Source organism: Mobula birostris, chromosome 2 (assembly GCF_030028105.1).
Source record: "Mobula birostris isolate sMobBir1 chromosome 2, sMobBir1.hap1, whole genome shotgun sequence".
Taxonomy (NCBI): Eukaryota; Metazoa; Chordata; class Chondrichthyes; order Myliobatiformes; family Myliobatidae; genus Mobula; species Mobula birostris.
The window spans coordinates 211,716,354-211,734,700 of NC_092371.1; the positions used below are offsets into that span (position 1 = coordinate 211,716,354).

The 18,347-nt window shown below is 40.4% G+C and overlaps 1 protein-coding gene across 3 annotated transcripts in view; it reads left to right on the forward strand.

Moving 5' to 3' along the window:
* The window catches only part of LOC140194040 (exostosin-1-like), a 517,224-nt gene that overhangs the window by 362,701 nt on the left and 136,176 nt on the right, over positions 1 to 18,347 (forward strand). For all 3 annotated transcript variants that reach the window (XM_072251404.1, XM_072251403.1, XM_072251405.1), the window contains one exon: positions 11,000 to 11,119. In XM_072251404.1, coding sequence (XP_072107505.1) covers positions 11,000 to 11,119 — 120 coding nt within the window. The remainder of the gene's footprint in view (positions 1 to 10,999; positions 11,120 to 18,347) is intronic.

An 18,347-nucleotide genomic window follows, 5' to 3' on the forward strand; every position in this document is an offset into this window, starting at 1 on the left:
CCTTGCATCTCAGGTTCCTGGATTTTCTCCCCATTTAGAAAATGGTCTGTGCGTTTATTTCTACTACCAAAGTGCATGACCATGCATTTTCCAACATTGTATTTCGTTTGCCACTTTCTTGCCCATTCTCCTAATCTATCTTAAGTCCTTCTGCATCCTACCTCTTTCCTGAACACTACCAGCTCCTCCACTAATCTTCATATCATCTGCAAATTTGGCAACCAAGCCATCTATTCCATCATCTATATCATTTATATATAGCATAAAAAGAAGTGGTCCCACCACCGACCCCTGCGGAACACCACTAATCCCTGGCAGCCAACCAGAAAAGGATCCTTTTATTCCCACTCGCTGCCTCCTACCAATCAGCTAGTGCTTTAACCATGCTAGTAACTTCCCTGTAATACCACGGGTTCTTTACTTGGTAAGCAGCCTCAGGTATGGCACCTTGTCAAAGGCATTCTGGAAGTCCAAATATTCAACATCCACTGCATTCCCTTTAAATCTCCTCAAAGAATTCCAACAAGTTCATCAGGCAGGATTTTCCCTGAAGGAAACCATGCTGACTTCTGCTATCTTATCCTACGTCACTAAGTACCCCATCACCTCATCCTTAACAATTGACTCTAACATCTTCCCAAACACTGAGGTCAGGCTAGCTTGTCTATAATTCCTTTCTGCTGCCTCCCTGCTTTCTTAAAGAATGGAGTAACATTTGCAATTCCAGTCCTCTGGCACCATGCCAGAGTCCAATGATTTTTGAAAGATCATTTCTGATAGCACCACAATCTCTAACTCTACCTCTTTCAGAACTCTAGGGTGCAGTTCATCTGGTCCGAGTGACTTACGTACCTTTAAGTCTTTGAGCTTTTTGAGCATCTTCTCTCTTGTAACAGTAACAGCACCCACTTCTCTTCCTTCACACACTACAACATCAGGCATACTGATAGTGTCTTTCACAGTGAAGACTGATGCAAAATACTCATTTAGTTCATCAGCCATCTCCTCATTCCCCGTTATTATTCCTCCTGCCTCATTTTTCTTATTTAAGGCATCCATTAGTCTTGCGAGTCCATGGATCTGCATCTGGAAAGTCTTCACTCTCCAGGGCGCAGGCCTGAGCAAGGTTGTATGGAAGACCAGCAGTTGCCCATGCTGCAAGTCTCCCCTCTCCAGAACACCGATGTTGTCCAAGGGAAGGACAAGGGCCGATACAGCTTGGCACCAGTGTCGTCGCAGAGCACTGTGTGGTTAAGTGCCTTGCTCAAGGACACAACACGCTGCCTCAGCTGGGGCTCGAACTCACAACCTTCAGATCGCTAGTCGAATGTCTTAACCACTTGGCCACGTGCCTACACCTCATTTTTCTAGTAGTCCTATATCCACCCTCATTTCTCTTTTAATTTTAACATACTTAAAAAAACTTATACGATGCTGCTAATTTTGATGTCTGAAGTTATCCCTATTTTATCAACTAATTTTTTTGGCAGATTATGAGGCTGTTTTTTTTTTCAAAACTGAGGGATTTGTTGACAATTGCTGAGAACTTGGGGAATAAAATATGGTTATTTGAGCCAATAAATCAAAGAGCCTGGATAATTGAGAAGCTGCATCTAGATAAGATATTTAACAAATTCATGTTATCAGCTTCATGCACATTAAGCATTGGGGAGTAAACATCAGAGAGCTTTGAAGAATCTTCTATCTGTGAATATTAATGGTTAAGATTAAAATTATGACGAATCCTGGACTTTGTGCCTGAATTCATACAATATGTGCAATTGGAGGAGTTCTACCTATAGGTGTGTGATGATAAGCTCAGTTCTAGATAATGATCTGGTTTCAGGGATGAATTAGATCTTGGGAAATGTTAAAATTAGTTACTATTATGAGATCTGACATTTACAGATTTTGTGATAAACTAAAAACAGTCAAGTAAGTAGTATGTAGATTGAAATGTCAGTAGCATCTCACTTTCCACACTCCTCATTTCTTTCTACAGCCCTCAAGGTTTACATATTGTAATTACTTTAAAAGACCTACTTAATCTACCATATTCTTAAATTATGGACTCTGCCAAATTATGAACGTAGTTTCTTGGAAGGCCAGAGCAAACTCAATGGGACAAACGGCCTCATTCTGCATCCATGTCTTGTGGTTTTCACCTAAGTGTTTTAAATTTATATAGTTAACACCCATTAACTCACAAGTCGGAACACATCTTTAGGAACAAGTTATCCCAACAATATGCACCCACTCCATTTGTAACAGATGAATAATTGGGATGAGTGGAGAAGATTTGAATCTGTAGTTCAAGAGTGATACCATTCTAAGTGTTGGAGCATAATGATAGAGGGCTAAGCATTAAATGCAATGCCCTATGGATGGGTAAGTACTAAAACTTAGAAAGACTCTGCTTAATAGAGACAAAGAATAATAATACTTATATTTGCAGAAGGAAGTTAAGAGGTTCAAATACCTAATTTAGGTAGTCTGAATCTAGTCGATTCAGACTACCTAAAAGGCAAATGGTATGCTGGCATTCATAGCAAGAGGATTCGAGTCCAGGAGCGGGGAGGTACTACTGCAGTTGTACAAGGCCTTGGTGAGACCACACCTGGAGTATTGTGTGCAGTTTTGGTCCCCTAATCTGAGGAAAGACATTCTTGCCATAGAGGGAGTATAAAGAAGGTTCACCAGATGGATTCCTGGGATGGCAGGACTTTCATATGATGAAAGACTGCATCGACTAGGCTTGTACTCTCTGGAATTTAGAAGATTGAGGGGGGATCTTATTGAAATGTATAAAATCCTAAAGGGATTGGACAGGCTAGATGCAGGAAGATTGTTCCCGATGTTGGGGCAGTCCAGAACGAGGGGTCACAGTTTGAGGATAAAGGGGGAGCCTTTTAGGACTGAGATTAGGAAAAACTTCTTCACACAGAGAGTGGTGAATCCGTGGAATTCTCTGCCACAGGAAACAGTTGAGGCCAGTTCATTGGCTATATTTAAGAGGGAGTTAGATATGGCCCTTGTGGCTAAAGGGATCAGGGGGTATGGAGAGAAGGCAGGTACAGGGTTCTGAGTTGGATGATCAGCCATGATCGTACTGAATGGCGGTGTAGGCTCGAAGGGTCGAATGGCCTACTCCTGCACCTATTTTCTATGTTTCTATGGAGGAAGCTGACTTGCGAACAACTTGTGGGATGCTAAGGCACATATCAAACTTTTTAGACACACTTTCACCCATTCTTCGAATATTTCCTAAAAGAAATCACACATTGATGAGTAATTTACAGAAAAAAAAATCATTTTCAATTTTCTGTTCAAGATCTCCCAGGTTTTTCATTCCTCATTAACTTCAAGCATAAAACTGAAAATATTGGAAATTCAGAACAAAATAAGAGCCCACTGATTTTCAATAAAATCCACCAGTTACCCTGACTACAGCTCTTCCGACCTATCCCCCAACTTGTAATAAGAATTCCATTCCTATTTCCTTAATATTCCAGCTCTGATGCATCTGTTCCGATGATGACACTTCCTTTAAGATATCTTATTTTATTCTCAACCTTACCTTTCCATAAGGGCCTCAACCGCATCTCCTCTGTTTCTCATGTTCTGCTCTCACCCCTCACCTTCCAGTCAATGTACCCTCAAAGGTGTGAGCACACGCACATCTTTTGCTACCAGTGCACAAAGGAATTAAAACTGCGCACAAAAGGTTATCACCCTGTACCTCGTTGGCATGTTCAGTGTATTTCACAACTGTACACAATCACATTTCCTTTTCCGGTTTTCAGTGCGGATGGTGTTGACAATGTGGAGTTTGCAATGATTTGTCTGCAGATTTTAGAAATAGTTTACTTATATGGTTTTTATTGAAGAAATTATTCAGTGTGCACATGTTGTTGACACCATTTCCCTTGTCACCATCCATGGACGCAAACAATCCTTTACAATTGATTGTAAGGATAATCACTTGCATTGCTTCCAACTTTGTATTCATTTCTCATGATGTTGTCTCTATATCGGAGAAGGAAAATGCATATTGGTTCACTGCTCTGTAGAACATCTCTGTTCAATCCACAGAGCAAATATGAATCTCCATTCACTTATAACTAATTCTTTGTCAAACGCCCACTCTGATTTACTTATCTTTGTCACCTCATTTCCTGACTACCTGGTAAGTAAAAGATAACAAATCAGTTTTATATTAACTTGTTTTCTCACTCTTCCCCCCACTCCATCTCCCTTTCCCCTTTCCTTTCCCTCTCTCTTCCTTTTCCCTTTCCCCTTTCCCTCTCCCTCTCTTTCACTCCTCCCTTTCCCACACCCCCATTCTCCTCCTTTCCCACACCCCCATTCTCCTCCTTTCCCACTTCCCCCTCCCCTCCTTTTCCCCTTTCCCCCTTTCCCCCTTCCCCTCCCTTCCTTCTCCCTTCTACCTTCCTCTCTCCATGTACACCCGTCTATCATGTGGATATAGTAACATTTCACTTTGTTACTAGCTTTTCTTTCTGTATGGACTGCCAGTTTTTAAGGAAATTAATACCTTGGCTCTTATCTACATCCTTTCACAGATATCCTGTCAGTTGTCTCCACTTCTATCCCTCTCTCCAACTTAACATATTTGTTCCATGACTTTTCCACTTGTTTCAACGGGTCCTCGACCAAAATGCTGCCCAATGATGCTGCTTGACCCATTGAGTGCTTCCTACATCTTCACTGGAAGTAACTCAGTGATGGCTGACTGTTAGTTGGCAGCTGCCCAACAGTGCACCCATGAATACAGTGAACTTCCTGTTAATGCCTAACAGTCATAATAGGGAATTTACTGCCTAAACCTGAGGCAGGTTAAATCTGGCACAGCAACAGCAAGTCCAATTAGTCGAATCAAGAGGAATGGTTGTGACGTATTGAAGAGATTTATCTATTTAGAGACACAGTGAAGGTCCTGCTGGCCCTTCAAGCCATGGCACCCAGCGTCCCCCAACTTAACCTGAACCTAATCACAGGGCAATTTACAAGGACCAAATAACCTACTAACCGGTGTATCTTTGGACTGTGGGAGGAAACCGGAGCATGCAGGCAAAACCCATACATTCCACAGGGAGGATGTACAGACTCCTTACAGATGGCGTCAGAAATGGACTCCGAACTCCCCTGACGCCTTGAGCTATAATTGATTTACCTTAATGATTTGGATAAGCAGATAGCAAATAAACTAGTAAGGTTTGCTGATGACTCAAAATTAGGGCGACAGGCTGATAACATTCAGGCTGCAGAATCAATGCAGTTAGATTTAAACGAAATCCAGATGTGGGCAGATAAACTTTAATGTATGTGAATGTAAAGTATTACATATAGGAAGTAGAAATATTAGATAGAAATATACAATGGGGAGTCTTGAGTTAGAAAGTGTATTGATTGAGAAGGATTTGGGCATCCTGGTAGACTCATCACTACCAACATCTAGACAATGCACAGAAGCAATCAGGAAGGCTAAGAGAATGTTGGGCTGTATAATGTCATAGTCATAGTCATACTTGTGAGACCACACCTTGAATACTGTGTACTATTTTGGTTTCTATATTGTGCTAGAGATTTGAAGGCACTGGAGAGAGTCCCGAGAAGGGCAACTAGACTGCAGGGTATGAGCTATGAAGAAAGATTGAAAGAATTAAATCTTTTTAGTCTAAATAGATGTAGAATGAGAGGAGACATGACAGAAGTGTTCAAAATCATTAATGGTATAAGTAATGTGGATGCCAGCTACTACTTCAGAATTAATCCATCAACAAGGACATGGGACCATAGGTGGAGACTGGTTAAGAGGAAATTTCAGAATAACAGTAGCAAGCATTTCTTTACCCCATGAGTTGTAGACACAGGGAAAAAACTACCTAGTTGTGTAGTTGAGAGGAGTACCTTAGAGACTTCCAAATCTAAACTCGATAGTTATTTCAACACACTATGTGAATACGAACTTGGCAAGCTTTGTTGGGCTGAATTTCCTGTTCTTGTCAAAAACTTTCTAATGATCTAATGTTCTAATGTGGTAGTGTCGCACTAATCACTATTCCACTGTGGCACCACAATATAAAGTTACATACTTTTTAAAATTTTGCTAAATGTTTTAATTCTTATTTTAAGGAAATGTTATCATTGTAAGATTTTTAATTCTTTCCTTCTTTGTTTTTTTTTCCAATTTTTTTTTAATGCCTGGCACAGTGTTAAAGATATTGAAAGACCTTGATAGTTTTGACAGTTGGCTTAGCTTGTTGGAATAATTCGTTCGAGCATGCCCAATGAGATAACATTAGAGCCTTAAGATTTTGTATTGGGATGTTATGAGACAACAATTTATTGGCAACATGTCTAGGAAATGTAAATCCATACCCAGCCATGCTGTTCACAGTGATGTGCTCATAGCCTGCCACTGACACCAAGTGCCGGCATATCAATGCAATGATACTGGTGGCTAGCAGCTTTGTTACAACAGAATTGTGTTCTTTCACTTCTACCGCAAATCTCTGCATTCATTTTTAAAAATGCATTGTGATGAAAATTTGCTTCTTGGGCCAGTGGTCTCCTTGTTTGTTTTTCTTTGCAAAGCTTGCATTCTAAACATAGCAGTTGCCACTTGTCAAGAGCAGACAGTTGTAAATAAACTTCCACTTCTATGCTTTGTTTAGCTTCTGGTCATAAACCGGAGCCAGTATTCAGTTCTTAAAATGGAAATGGAAAGCAGTTCAAAGTTAAAATAAACAACGATCTATAGACAGCTTTGCAAACAAGCTCTCTGGAGCCTTAGACCCGCTGGCTCATAACATCCTGTCTTGCCTCTCAAAGAGGTGCAGTAGCAGACAATGGGTTACTTAATTTGGCTTGTTTCAAAACAGACAACGCTGACTAAGTTGCTTAGTTCCAGGAAGCCTGCAGACCAGATGTAAACAACCACTTAGCATATCAATAACTGATAAGTTGGGAGTTTTATGTACTCAGAGAAGTCAGTTTTACAGGATTAATTGTAGATAGCTGGAACTATGTCAGCAAGCAGCTTTTAGACCTTTTGTATAAAAATGGTATCTGAGAAAATATATATGTGTATATAAGTCACCCTGGTGGCTAAGAAATTGTATAGATATAGAAAACATTTCAGACTTATTAGGAATGGGGTAAGGAACATCAAGAAGAATAAAAGAAACACAGGGTGAACTAGAAACCATTCCTCTGGCTCGATTTCGATGACAAATGATTCATTTGTCTGCACTTTTGGTATGTCTTTTTAATTTATAAGAATTATACCTGTGTTTTTGAAATCCTTTGTGTTTTAGAAATGGATTGCAATTTCAAAGTGTTTAAGATATAAACCATCTGTGAGTTTTAGATGTGTTTTAATAATGTTGTTTGGAGTTAAATGTGTATCTCTGTAAGTAAATGAACTATGTCTTAAACTACTTTGTTAGCTGGAAGTATCTTCTCCTTGGTAGGGAGAGGGAACCCACCACTCAAATAGTGGGTATTGACAGCTAAACTCGCCATGGAGAATAAACAGGAAAGTGAACTATTCTTTGAAGATTGGGTAGTTACAGTATAATCTCCCTTTACCGAGAGTACCCAAGGCTATTTATATCCGATAGGGCTCAAGATCTTCGTTTGAGTTTAGAACTCTGTGATCGGCAAGTCCAACACCATTACAGTACAACTTTCAATTTTACCTTACTCCACTGAAAAAGTTTTATATCACAACTGGTTGTAATAAATATAGAAAGAATTGGCTCGTCCTACAAAAATCTGGCAATAGCTTTTCGCTGTAAAATGAAATGGTGATGCAGTTATCTTTTATGTTGCATCTTATTGAATGTATTGTGGAAGTACAAACATTACATCTGCCTTTACCTGTATGTTTAACAAAACCTCCCAGCATCCTCAAACAATGTTGGAAAATTTATTGAACATTACTTTCAAAAACCCTTACTGACACTGATTGTTTTGTGCTTTTCTAAATGTCTCACCATTACATCACTAAAAACAGATTTCCAGCACTTTCCCTAATGATAGATGTTAAGCTAACTGACCAATGGTTTACTTGCACAATGTTATCTTGCACAATGGAATTGCATTTTCAGTTTTCTATTCCTATGTCATATGGTCTCATGGAACAACTCAGGAATCCAGGTGGTATTGTAGATTAGTGAATCACAACAACACATCCACTATCACTTCATTCATTTCCAGCCATAGGTATGATTGGAATTTATAATTAAAACTATTGTATTTAAAGAAACTAACAATTAGATCTGCAGCTTAGGGTAACATTCAAGTCAAATCATCTAAAATCTGAAGAGCATTAAATAATAATACTTGTTTCAATGTTCAAAAGCAAGCAATTTTCTTCCAAGCTCTGGTTCTGATACACATGAACTGTTAAGGTTTATATTCATGTAAATGTAGACATCTACAAATTGTCACAAGATTTATTTATTTACTTGCTTATTTGGAGATGCAGGGTGGAACAAGCCCTTCTGGCCCTTCAAGCTGCTCTGCCTAGCATCCCATCATTTTAAACCTAGCCTAATGTTGGGACTGTTTGTAATGACCTATTAACTCACTAGCTGGTACAGTACCTCTTTGTACGATGGGAGGAAACTGGGGCAGCAGAAGGAGATCTATGTGCACGTGGGAAGGAACATACAAACTTGCTCACAAAGGACGCTGAAATTGAATTCTGAACTCCAAAGTCCCAAGCTGTAGTGATTGTCACAAATTGACTGGCGAAGGTACAGAATCATCATTTCTGAATATCTGTTTTAAAGAAAGATGTTAAAAATAAAGGTGATACCCATTTTTAAAGATGGCTCCTTTTTCTCCATCTCCCATAACTTTTTTTTCACTGAATGAATACACACAGGAAACCTGCTCCCTTTCAAAGGCGGAGGCAAGCTTTCACCGGTGCTTTTTAAAATTACACCAAATCTCTGCTGATGTGTCAAGCCAATCAACAGTATGTTTTCCACTAACCACTTGCTAAAATGGTTCTAATTTGCAATACCACATTCCCTTAATTACAGATGCATTCATAGTTCATTGAATGTAACCCCTGAATCGACTGTACCTGCTTCTAAATTATTTCCTTTCTCAATGGTATTTTTGCATTTGCCATATCTGTCTGTAAGCATGTTTCCCATCAAAGCTTTGGCTCTGATATTCTCTGTGTGCCTGTTTTCTCTTTCAGATCCACATGACTTCTTCCAGTTACATTCAGTTCATAACTTAATGTTTGTAATTTTTATTACTGCAAAAAGTTTTATACCTTAAATAGCAGCTCTTTCATGTTCCTGCCAGATGTAGCCAGATGTGCATTTGTTTTTATTTGTTGTTTACATTTGTGACATGATTATTATTTGACTGTATCTTCACAAAGACTGGCTGCCTAGTCTAAATTTGTTCATATTGACCACCTACCGAGTTTACAATTCACATTTGTGAATGAGGTGAAAATTGTATAATTTGGTCACATCAAGTTCATTATAATGTGTACAAGTACAGTGAGTTATACTGCAGGTACAATGAAAAGCCTGCTTGTAGAAACATTACAGGAGGGTCCTGGCAAAATACAAACATAAATTATACATAACTTATGCAAGACAGTGTAAAGAATTTTAAAAAGACAGCAAGGTAAGACATTATTGCACAATTCATATGAAATATCCTTAATATTGCAAGAGGTGTAATGTTTGTTACTGCGGCTGAAGTTTAACTCTGGTCCCACTGGTATGCTTTTTTTCTCAGAAAGGAAACTGTTGAACTGAAATTAAATACAGTAAAGTCGAGCATTTTCAGAAGTTGGTTGAGAGTGCTTGTAATGGAGCAAAATATTGCCATTCAGGTTGGAAACGTTAATCTGACTGTGACAAAATGTATGATAACATCTATTTTCTTAATGATCTTCATGAACTGTATAAACAAAATTCATTTTATATAAATTTCACTATATGCTAAAGGTATGCATAGCACGATGCCATGATTACTCTGGAACTGTCCTTGAATTTTTTGAATTCTCCGGAAACTTTAAATCCCACAGGTCTCAATTTTTCAAAAGTAGAAAAGTGGACACTGCTAAGAAATACCATCTGCCCATATAAAATAGAATGATATTCCTAAATTTTAGGAACATTAAATGTTGTCACACAGTATCTTGGAGAACTTGAACGAGCGAACAGATACAGAATGGCAGGATTCTAACATGAATCGAGGTGCACTGGCCAAGGGTTGTCTCAGCATGATGGGCAATGGCAAACTTCATTGCAGATGTCAGTGCTTGACCTTGTGGGGAAGATGGTCACAGATCTTCAACAACAGAGTCAAGGACTTTGAAGGGAAATGTGATTTTGAAGGAGAGGCAGTAGATTACAAGAGTAGATCTGTGAATTTTAAAATTTCAAATTGTGGATTCCAGAATCTGCAGCCCTTTGTTTCTACTTATCACCCTCCAGCCTCTAACTCTAGCTCCACGATCCCTCCTGATTCCACCTCCTCACCTGGTTCCACCTATCACTTGCCAATTCCTGCTTCACCCCTCACCCCACACACTTTATCCTAGCTTCTTCTCTACACTCCCAGTCCTGATGCAGGATATCGATGAGAAACTTCTCCACAGATGCAACATAACCTGCCTAGTTCCTCCAGCTGTTTGTTTCTTTTTAAATGAAAATTTCAGTAACATCAGGGCAGTAGGTTCTAGAAGGAAACTGAATGATTATTAATTTAGAATGAATGAAAAGAGAAAAGCAGCAAAAGCATATATGAAAGCAAGGAATGAAACATCTGAAGAATGAATTCACAGTAAGAAGGTATAATTCTTCCATTATCTCAATGGCACTAGTAGATATATATTACATTAGTTTCTGGTGTTTGCGACAGTGGAAAGTAGCATTTACTTTGTGTATTGTTTGTTTAATTCTTTCACTTAGTTTCATTCCTTGTTTTGCAGGTTCCTTCAATTACCAGATCTATCCATCATGAGAAAATATTGGCACTTAGGCAACAAACACAATTCCTGTGGGATGCTTATTTTTCTTCTGCAAAAAAAATAGTATTAACTACTTTAGAGGTGAGTTCTTCAACTTTGCATACTTTTAATTTATGCCGAACATTTTCATGTTCAGTGTTTTTCATCATTTCCCTTGATAAACTTCCAAGCATGGACCACCTTCTTCTTATCTTTAATCTCTAGTTTTACATTTCCTGCTATTCACTGAGTAGAAGTGAATAGAACATTCATCCAAAGAATGGGACCATTGCTGGATTAGTCATACTCAGATATTTACTTCAGAAATATAGTAAGATAGTATATGAGGCCAAACTAGCAGTAAGCTAGAAGTCATTATATGCATCCATTAGTCTCGTGAGACCATGGATTTGCGCCTTGGAAGGTTTCCAGGTCGCAGGCCTGGGCAAGGTTGTATGGAAGACCGGCAGTTGCCCATGCTGCAAGTCTCCCCTCTCTACGCCACCGATGTTGTACAAAAGAAGGGCACTAGGGCTGATACAGCTTGGCACCGGTGTCGTCGCAGATCAATGTGTGTTTAAGTGCCTTGCTCAAGGACACAACACGCTGCCTCAGCTGAGGCTTGAACTAGCAACCTTCAGATCACTAGACCAATGCTTTAACCACTTGGCCACGCGCCAACACAAGCCATTAGATTCATAAAAAATGAAGTGCAGTTATGAGACAAATGAATTGTTTATCGTTATTTCTACAAGGTTTTACTTATTTCAAATATAAAACTAGTTCTTAGAAATGAAAACTGTATTAATGAACAGAAAAATCTGTGATATCTATTACCCTTGTATCCATTTTCAATATGTGCTCACATCATTCTGCATCAGACGCACAAACTTCCAAAGATAGAACAAGGCCTTAGTAAGTTTAAATAGAGCAGAGTATATTCTGTTCCCAAGAATTTCTGGAATATCTATGAGATGGCTTTTTAAAGCAGCTCATGGTTGAGCCCACTCGGGGATCAGCTATTCTGGATTTGATGTTGTGCAATGAACTGGAACTGATTAGAGAGCTTATGGTAAAAGAACCTTTAGGGGAAGTGATCATAATATGATGGAATTCAACCCGAGTTTTGAGAAGGGAAAGAACACTGGCAGGGATGATAGCAGAGCAGTAATGGCTGGAATTTCTGGAAGCAACTCATAAGGCTCAGGATATATACATCTCAAAGAGAAAGAAGTATTCTAAAGGCAAGACAACACAACCATGGCTAACAAGAGACGTCAAAACCAACATAAAAGCCAAAGAGAGGGCATATAATAGGGTAAAAATTAGTGGGAAGTTAGAGGATTGGGAAGTTGGAGGATTGGAAAGCTTTTAAAAATCAACAGAAGGCAACTAAAACGTCATTAAGAAGGTAAAGATGGAATACAAAAATATGCTAGCCAATAATATTAAAGAGGATACCAGAAGTTTCTTCAGATACATGAAGTGTGAAAAAGAGGTGAGGGTGGATATCAGACTGCTGGAAATTATGCTGGAGAGGGTAGTAATGGGGGACAAGGAAATGGTGGGTGAACTGAATAAGTATTTGCATCAATCTTCACTGTGGAAGACACCAGCAGTATGGTGGAAGTTCCAGGTGCAAGGGGGCATGAAGTGTGTGAAGTTGCCATTACTAGGGAGATGGTTCTTGGGAAACCGAAAGGTCTGAAGGTAGATCAGTCACCTGGATCAGATGGTGTACACCCCAGGGTTCTGGAAGAGGTGTGTGAAGAGATCATGGCAGCATTTGTAATGATATTTCAAGAATCACTAGATTCTGGAATGGTACGCAAGTCAGAAAAATTGCAATTGTCACTCTACTCTTCAAGAAGAGAGAGAGGCAGAAGAAAGGAAATTATAGGCCAGTAAGCCTAACCTCAGTGGTTGGCAAGATGTTGGAGTCGATTATTAAGGATGTGGCTATGGGGTACTTGGAGGCACATGGTAACATAGGCGATAGTGTGGTTTCTTCAACAGAAAATCTTGACTGACAAATCTGTTGGAATTCTTTGAAGAAATAACAAGCAGGATAGACAAAAGGGAATGGTTGATGTTGTGTACTTGGATTTTCAGAAGGCCTTTGACAAGGTGTCACACATGAGGCTGCTTAACAAATTAAGAGCCTGTGGTATTATAGAAAATATAGTAGCATGGATAAAACAGGAGGCAAAGAGTGAGAATAAAGGGAGCCTTTTCTGGTTGGCTGCTAGTGACTAGTGGTGTACAACAGGGGTCTGTGTTGGGACTGATTCTTTTTACGTTATATGTCAATGATTTCAACAATGAAATTGATGGCTTTATTGCAAAGTTTGTGGATTATACATGGATAGGTGGAGGACCAGGTAGTTTTGAGGAAGTACAGAAGGACTTACACTGATTAAAAGAATGGGCAAGGAAGTGGTAGATAGAATACAGTGTTGGGAAGTATTTGGTCAGGCACTTTGTTAGAATAAATAGAAGTGTATACTATCTTCTAAATGGAAAAAGATTTCTTGGGAGTCCTTGTGCAAGATTCCCTAAAGGTTAATTTGCTGGTTGAGTCTGTGGTGAGGAAGGCAAATGCAATGTTAACATTCATTTCAAGAGGACTAGGTTACAAAAGCAAGGATGTAATGTTGAGGCTTCATAAAGCACTGGTGAGGCCTCACATGGTATATTGTGAGCAGCTTTGGGCCTCTGAAGGTAGAAAAGAATGTGCTGAATCTGGAAAGGGTTCAAGGATGATTCCAGGATGGAATGACTTGTCATTGGAAGAGCATTTGATTGCTCTGGGCCTGTATTCACCAGAATTCAGAAGAATAAGAGGTGACCTAATTGAAACCTATCAAATGGTGAAAGACCTTCATAGAGTTAATGTGGAGAGGATGTTTCCTATGGTGGGAGAGCCTAAGACCAGAGGACACAGGCTCAGAATAGAGGAGTGTCTTCTTAGAACACAGATGAGTAAGGATTTCTTTAGCCAGTGAGTGGTGAATCTGTGGATTTCCTTACCATGGGCAGCTACGGAGGCCAAGTTGTTATGTATATTTAAGGCAGAGGTTGATAGATTCTTGATTCATCAGGATATGAAGGGATATGGGAAGAAGGCAGAAGATTGAGGCTGAGAGGAAAAATTGATCAGCCATGAAAAAATGGCAGAGCAGACTCAATGGGCCAAATGGCCTAATTCTGTTCCTATATCATATGGTCTTATGGTTATCTGCTGTTTGGGCTTTCTGTAACATAAAGCAATGGCTTCTCACCAAATACATCTGTTGACCCTTTGCACAACCATCCTTCTTCCACCATCAAAGGATTCTAGGCTAACCTTAGTTCATAGTGAATTTAAAATGTCCTTTCAAACAGATCTAGATAGGGGCAAATTACTTTCGTCTTTGCTTCACTTTGCCCTTCTCTGAGGTGAACGATCACCACTTGCTGCAACATCCAGAACAGTTTTGAGCCATATGGCAGGAAGCACTTGAATGTATCCTAAGATTTTTTTTTTAAGTTTCCTTAAATATTTCTTACAAGTATAATACTAAAATAGCTTTCAACATTATGAAGAATTGAATAAATAGAGGAAGTTTATTATTTAGGCAGCAGTGTGAAAAGTGTAAAAATCTGACATTTAACTCTAAGAATGCCATGTAAGATGGACTAAATTTATTCAAATATACTTGATTGATTTTATAAGACATAGAAACCAGTAGAATAAATGTAATCCATCTTACATGGTATTAACAAATGGTAATGTTACAAACTTGAAGCTGTTTGTGTTACGGTGATAGGTTACTAGACAACAGGGTGACCCGTTGGGGCACCCTTTGAGAGAAGGGTAGCGCAGTCTGATGTGGCCAGAATGAACATCAAATTTTCCTGATTGCTATTGGTATCGCTTTGCTTTGGAAACTGAAGTAGAAAACCTCAGTTTATTAAAGAAGAACGACGTGTAGCAAAGCAAATATAGCTCCTCCTCGTTTAACGAAGGACACTTTTGATGGCATCATTTCTGGCTTATCTGCCATCTAGGACATCTTAAATGTCCTCTTTCTTTAAGGATCATGGTTTCCCTTCTACCGTCATCAATGATGCCCTCACCCTCATCTCCTCCATTTCCCACACTTCGGCCCTCCCTCCATCCTCCTGTCACCACAAGAGGGACAGAGTTCCCCTTGTCCTCACCTACCACCCCAGCAGCCTCTGCATCCAGCACATTATCCTCCGCAACTTCTGCCACCTTCAACAGGACCCCACCACTAAGCACATCTTTCCCTCTCCACTCCTCTCCGCTTTCCGCAGGGATCGTTCCCTCCGCGACTCCCTGGTCCATACATCCCTCCCCATGGATCTCCCACCTGGCACTTATCCCTGTAAGCGTAAGTGCTACACCTGTCCCTACACCACCTCTCTTGCCACCATTCAGGGCCCCAAACAGTCCTTCCAGGTGAAGCAACAGTTCACTTGTGAGTCTGTTGGGGTCATCTATTGCATCCAGTGCTCCCGGTGCGGCCTCCTCTACATCGGTGAAACCCAACGCAGATTGGGCGATCGCTTCATCGGGCACCTCCGCTTCGTCCGCCCCAACAAACAGGATCTCCCAGTTGCCACCCACTTCAACTGTGCTTCACATTCCCATTCAGATATGTCCATACATGGCCTCCTCTACTGCCATGATGAGGCTAAACTCAGGTTGGAGGAGCAACACCTCATTTACCGTCTGGGTAGTCTCCAGCCCCTGGGCATGAACATAGAATTCTCCAACTTCGGGCAATTCCCTCCCCCTCCCTTCCTCTATCCCTATGTCACTCTGCCCCCTCCCCCAGCTGCCTATCACCTTCCTCATAGTTACGCCTCCTTCTACTACCCATTGTGCTTTCCCCTATTCTTTCTTCACCTTTCCTGCCTATCACCTCCTTGCCTCCCCTCCCCCACCCCTTTATCTTTCCCTTTACTGGTTTTTCACCTGGCACCTACCAGCCTTCTCCTTCCCACCCTCTCCTACCTCCTTTATAGGGCATCTGCCCCTTCCCTGTACAGTCCTGACAAAGGGTTCCGGCCCGAAAGTTTGACTGATCATTTCCATGGATGCTGCCCGACCTGCTGAGATCCTCCAGTGTGTTGTGAGTGTTGTTCTGCCACCTTTGTACCTCTCGTTGTCATTCTGGAGACATGCAGCCCTTTCATCCCCCATCTCTTCATCTTTTCTGCTGTTTGTTGTTTGTCTCTGATCCTGGAGACGTGCATGCCTCTCCTCCTCTGTCTCTTCTTCTCTCATCTTTTTTTGTCCTGACTCTTTGATCCTGGAGTCTTGTGGCCCTGGCCTCATCTGATTCTTGTTCTCTCCCTCTCCTTGCCACTTTCCGACGATGTTTGGCATCATCTCTTGACCATAATGTCCCCCTTCCCTTTCCACACAGCATAATTAGACTGACCACTTTTTTACCCTAATGCTGGATAGAAGATACGAAGCACTAACACCAAAGGATGCTGATTATTCTTGATGACGTGGTTGGCGCTGTCCTAAATGGATGTCATATAGTCACTGCTGTCCTTTTACTGCAGCAAAAGGTTTTATGGGTGTTTCGAAGTACCTCATTACAATAAGATTTAGTTATCTCTTATTGATGGGTGGCAGTTAGATCTCTCCCAATCCTGCACATGCTGATGGTGATTAGCAGAATGTGGACCCTTCAAAATAGAGCTACCCTGCCGTTTTGCTCCAGTCGGTGTCGCTGCTGAGGCTGGCCATTCACATGCATCGGGCTGTCGCGTCCCGATTTCCATGATGGCAGATCGGCTGTCGGGTTAAAAGGGTGCCTGTTGATTTTTGGCGAATGAGCAATTTTATACGAATATATAACCCTGAACTTTGCCTGCATTCTGTAAGTTAGCGCATTTTAAATGGATTTAGCCAAAAAGAAGTGCCGCTGTAATACACCGTTTGCGCTAATTGGAGGTCACAAACAGGCAGACAGAGCATGAGAGTTTTAGTAGTATATAGATAGTGAGTGAAAGATCTTCATGAAATTTACACATCATGTCCCGGATCAAAAGGTTATCAAATCTCTTAATGCTGTGGGGTTAAAGAAGCTCTCTGACATCTTTTTCAAGATAAATTAATTTATGTCCTCATGAAAACACTGATAAGAAGTTCAACAGCACAGTTTCTGTCCGTAAGACCATAAGATATGGGAGCAGAATTTGGCCATTAAGCCCATCGAGTCCGCTCCACTATGCCATCATGGCTGATCCCGGATCCCACTCAACCCCATACACCTGCCTTCTCACCATATCCTTTGAGGCCCTGACCAATCAGGAATCGATCAACTTCCACTTTAAATATACCCATGGACTTGGCCTGCACTGCAGTCTGTGGCAGAGCATTCCATGAATTCTTTACTCTTTGTCTGAAAAAAATTCCTCCTTCTGTCCTAAAAAGATACCCCCACCAGAGGAAACATTCTCTCCGCATCCACCTTGTCTAATCCTTTCAACGTTCGGTAGGTTTCAATGAGATCCCCCAGCATTCTTCTAAGTCCCAGTGAGTACAGGCCCAGAGCTTCCAAAAGCTCATCATATGTTAACCGCTTCATTCCCAGAATCATCCTCGTGAACCTCCTCTGGACTCTCTCCAATGACAACACATCCTTTCTGAGATATGGAGCCCAAAACTGTTAACAATACTCCAAGTGCAGCCTGACAAGTGTCTTATGAAGACTCAGCATTATCTCCTTGTTTTTATATTCTGTCATCATAATCTTGTTCTGAACCTAACAAGAGAATTACTTGCAGAGCTCCGGAGTTAAATCAGATGACAGGATTCGTTCAAAATAAAAGCTTTATTATATATACAAAAATTTATTCATTTAAAACATGTGGTACAATAATAAGGTAAACCAAACATTCAGATCGGGCAGGGTTAAAGGAGCGATTTCATGAGCAGATAAGTAGATCAAGTAGGTATGGGGGGGGTGGGTGTGGGTGTGGCATGTTGGATAAAAGCAACATAAGAAGTGAAGGAAGATGAACAGTCAGGAGGAAGACCAAGGAATTAGGACTGGTGGTTGAAGAATAATAAAGGCAAGAAGATTGAAGTGGGATAGTAGATGGCAGAAGGTAAGTGGAAAGAAAATGAAAGAAAAGTGGAGATGTGAAGAGTACATTCTATAACAGAATGCAAGGAAGTGAAGGGAAATAAGTGGCAGATAAGTGGAATTAGTTCAAAATTCAAGTAAATTTATTTTCAGAGTATGTCTATATTACAATATACTATCTTGAGATTAATTTTTTGCAGGCATTTGTAGGAAAA